A 4,037-nucleotide genomic window follows, 5' to 3' on the forward strand; every position below is an offset into this window, starting at 1 on the left:
CCACGCGCAGCTCTGCTACCCTCCCAGCCCACCCCGGCTCCGCCAGCCCCAGGCACTGCAGCCCGCTCTCCAGGCTCCTCTCCAGCCTGCTCTCCAGGCTGAGACCAGCCCTGTGCTGGCCCCTCTTGCTGCGCAGCCGGGGCAGCCCAACAGCCTCATTGCCTCCGGTGCCGAGACCCAGGAGGGGGTTTGGTGTGTCCAAGCTCTCACGCAGCCCTGCCCAGCAAAGCCCCGTGCACACCCAGACTGACACACGCTCATGGATGCACACTTATCTGCAGCCCGTTCTCCTTCATGTGCACACGTGCACATATGGAAACACAGCCTGCTCCTTTGCATGCACCAACAGGCACACACCCGCTGAGCTGTGGGCCCTGTCTCCTCTCCCACACGCAGACACGTACAGAGAGCAACCTGTTCTCTCCTCCATCGCGCACATGCACCATCATGTGCACACACACGTGTGCCTGCACGTACACCTTCTCCTCCTTCGATGCTCCCGGCCTGACCACAAGCCCGCTGGCACCGCATCCCACCAGAGACTTACCCCCGGAGGGGGTGAACCACCAGGCAGTGAGGCTTGTCCAGCCCCTGGATCACCGCGTTCTTGAAGGAGCCATCCAGCCGGGCCACATTGATCTGCTTCTTGTTGGCATCGTAGCTGGTCCAGAAGAGGTTTCTGGAAACCCAATCCACAGAGAGGCCGTGAGCGTTGGGCAGGTCTGAAAGGCAACGGAGAAGGAAGACTTGTTAATTGTGAGAATGGGGCTAGGATGATGCTCAGATGAAGAAGAAGGGCTGATCTCGTGTAGCTGAAGCCTCTAGAGGGCTGGTGGCTCTGCCCCGCTCTGGGACCTGACAGGAGCAGCCGCGTGGGGCGATGCTCCTCCACACCCACCCGCAGAGACGACAGTCTCCACGCCAGTGCCATTGATGAAGGCTCTCTTGATGGTCTGGGTGCGGACATCAGACCAGTAAATGCGCTGCTCCAGGGCATCATAGTCCACCACCGTGACATTGTCGATGTCAGGCACCGTGAAGGAGATAATGTAGTTGTAGTAAGGGTTATCAATGTCCACGCCCCGGATCTCCATCTGCCGTGCATACAGCAGGAACTTCTTAAACTCTGGGGAGAAGGATGAGAGGGGCAATCGTGGGACCTCAGCGTGGTATGCAGAACTGGCGCCAAAGCATCCGTTCATCCTCCCCTCCCTGGGGTGGCCTGGGCAGACCCCTACCATAGCAGGTCGTGTTGTCCTTGTCCAGCTTCATGAGGTGGGGACAGGCACAGGACAGCGTGCGGTTGTAGTTGATGAGGCAGAGGTGGGAACACGGCCCTTTGCCCCCGTTGGCTTCACAGGGATTAGGAGCTGCAAAGGGGATAAGACTCAGCGATGTCCCTGTTCCAGGGAACACCTACCCAGGAGGTCCCAGAGACCTGCAAGACCTTCCAGACCCTCACTGTCAGGAACTCTGACCCTTCAGCCTCATCACCCCAGGATACTTTGCTGGGTGGCCAGGGACATAGCAGAGGCCTCCAGCTCAGCGGAGGCCGAGAAGGGGGCAGCCATGGGGGTGGGAGCAGCTCCCATGCGATGCTCCAAGTGGGTGTGTGGCACACAACAGAGTGCCAGCACCATCTCCCCACCATACGCCCCCCATCTCCGCTTCCCCATGCCTCACCCAGGGGCTGCCGGGAGGGGTGATACACCTGCAGGTCAAAAGGCTGCGTGTTGGTCCTCTGCACCACCGTCACGTTGTGCCCTGTCCATTTGTTGGCCTTAGCCAGCGTGTTGGTGCGCCAGTCTGTCCAGTAGACCTCACCCCCATATAGGGTGACGGCGAAGGGATGCGACAGGTACTCGTGTCCCCGCAGCACCTCGATGTGCCCCGTCCCATCGTACAGGGCTGAGTAGATGGCGTCTGACCTACGTCCGGCAGAGACAGGGGGTGAGAGCAGGCAGACAGCGAGGCACAGGCAAAGGTCTTTAACCCAACAGCAACAACCCACAGGGCCAAGCAGCCGCCTCCTCTGCGCTACTTAATGCTATGGAGGAGGACAAATGCTGATTTACACCAGGGATCAGAGCCCCTGCAGAGGAGAAAACCCAGAGCAAACGCTGGAACATGTTGCAGACACCAGCAGACCCCACAGAGCAAAGCCTTTTGCTCCCAGCCCAGCAGTCGAATGGCAGAACACCACAGGAGCGAGGGGGAAGGTGCTGGATCTGGGAGGGACAGGGCTGGGGGGTCAGGGAGGGAATGGGGGGAGGGAGCCGTGAGGCGGAGATGGGTGTCCTGGTCCCACCTGGCATCGATCCAGAGAATACGTTTCTCCAGGTAGTCGACGGTGAGCCCATTGGGCCAGCCCCCTGAGCCTGTCTCCTTGTGGATGGTGCGCCGGCCCGCGCCGCTCATGGAGGCGGCCTCGATGCGGGGCAGGCTGGCGTCCCAGTCTGTCCAGAAGAGGATCCTGTGAGGGACAGTGAGCGGGGACAGTCAGCACGGGGACAAGGGGACACCTCCCAAATTGGCGTGTGTGTGCCCAGACAGGAGCCCGTGGCCTGGTCCTGCCGCGAGCTCCCAAGGGTGCCACTGTGTCCTGGTGACCGACGTCCCCTCCTGCCTCTTACCCATAGCGAGGGTCCAGGGCGATGGCACGGGGATGCTCGATGTCCCCAGCCAGCAGCGTGGTTCGCATGGTGCCATCCAGCTTGGCCACCTCGATCTGGTCCAGGTTGCTCTCTACCCAGTAGATGTTGCCAGCGATCCAGTCCACGGCCAGCCCCTCAGGGGTGGCCAGCCCATACTGTATCACCACCTCAAAGCTGGTCAGAGCTGCAGGGCACAGCGCCAGGAGAGCTCAGGCTGGTGCCTCTTTCCCGGCCCAGCCGACAACGTCGCACCCCAGTCCTGAACAGCCCCACCTGGGGTTGATAGTGGGGGGATGCTTCTTCCCCAAACAGGGCCTGAACCCCAAAGGGCTCATCCCCACACCTGTGGTCCTGGTGCTGGGCTCTCACTGCCCCTCTGCAGGTGCCCCCTCTCTCCCACAGGCGCCCCCTCCTGCGGCTCTGTAGTGCTGATGGGGAGGGGGGTCCCGCTTTGTGCTCCCAGCTGCTGGGCTACAATTACCATCAGGAAAGTGCTGGGAATGCTAATTAACTCCTACATAATGTGCAACTTTGGAGAGCAGAACGGGATTCCTACAGGGGTTGTGGGCTCCAGCAGCTGCACCACTGCGGGCTACCAAGGGGTCCTTGCCAATGCCCTATCCCAGATCCACACCCCTGCTTTCCCACCTGTCTGGCCCCTGCCAGCTTGCTCCAGGGCTACGCACCCCCATTCTCAAGCAGCTTTCCCCTGTAGATTTTGTCCTCCACCACATCGGTCCAGTACAGCGAGCTCTGGTTGAGGTGGAAGTCCAAGGCGATGGTGTTGCGCAGCCCGGGGACCAGGACACTGTAGTCACCCCGGTGCAGGTCAATGCGGCGGATCTCATGGCGGTTGGAAAATATGATGAACGGCTTGAAGGGGTCTGGGGAAAGCAGGGTGGGTTCAGAAGGGGGGCACAAACAAGGGGTGACGGGCAGGGGCTGTGTGGGATGGACTAACGGTCCCCACATCAGTGGGTAGAAGGTGTCCCCAGCTCCTGGCCCCAGCCCAGGCTGAGGGACCACCCACATCCCTGCACACCTTGTGCCGAGCGGGGACAGCGAGGGGCCCACTGTCCACCGGCAGATCCCCCCAGGACCTGGCCATGCCCGTCAGCATGGTCCTCAGCTCCGCTGTCGCTGCCTCGGAGAGCAGGGGGATACCCTCATCACAGGCAGCTGGGGCGATGCTGCCAGCCCCCTGCAGCCCACCCACACATACCCAGGCTGCGGCAGCTCTCGCCGTCGGGCTCCAGCATCCAGCCCTCATAGCAGGAACACTTGACATTGTACTTGTCCTGCTCGCACTTCTGGCTGCACTTGAGGTGCTTGGCACAGTAGCTCTGGATCTGGCAGGGTTTGTTGTCCGAGCCCAGCTCCATC

General features: G+C 61.5%; 1 protein-coding gene across 1 annotated transcript in view; it reads right to left on the minus strand.

The window, feature by feature from the left end:
* LRP1 (low density lipoprotein receptor-related protein 1) overlaps positions 1-4,037 on the minus strand; it is a gene marked incomplete at both ends in the record, with an annotated part of 35,593 nt that overhangs the window by 30,362 nt on the left and 1,194 nt on the right. Inside the window, 8 exons of the mRNA XM_010289186.1 lie at positions 548-722; positions 899-1,126; positions 1,239-1,370; positions 1,684-1,928; positions 2,309-2,473; positions 2,634-2,838; positions 3,341-3,538; positions 3,877-4,030. Of these exons, the coding sequence (XP_010287488.1) occupies positions 548-722; positions 899-1,126; positions 1,239-1,370; positions 1,684-1,928; positions 2,309-2,473; positions 2,634-2,838; positions 3,341-3,538; positions 3,877-4,030 (1,502 nt within the window). The remainder of the gene's footprint in view (positions 1-547; positions 723-898; positions 1,127-1,238; positions 1,371-1,683; positions 1,929-2,308; positions 2,474-2,633; positions 2,839-3,340; positions 3,539-3,876; positions 4,031-4,037) is intronic.

This window comes from Phaethon lepturus, unplaced genomic scaffold (genome assembly GCF_000687285.1).
Source record: "Phaethon lepturus isolate BGI_N335 unplaced genomic scaffold, ASM68728v1 scaffold26886, whole genome shotgun sequence".
NCBI classification, from domain to species: Eukaryota; Metazoa; Chordata; class Aves; order Phaethontiformes; family Phaethontidae; genus Phaethon; species Phaethon lepturus.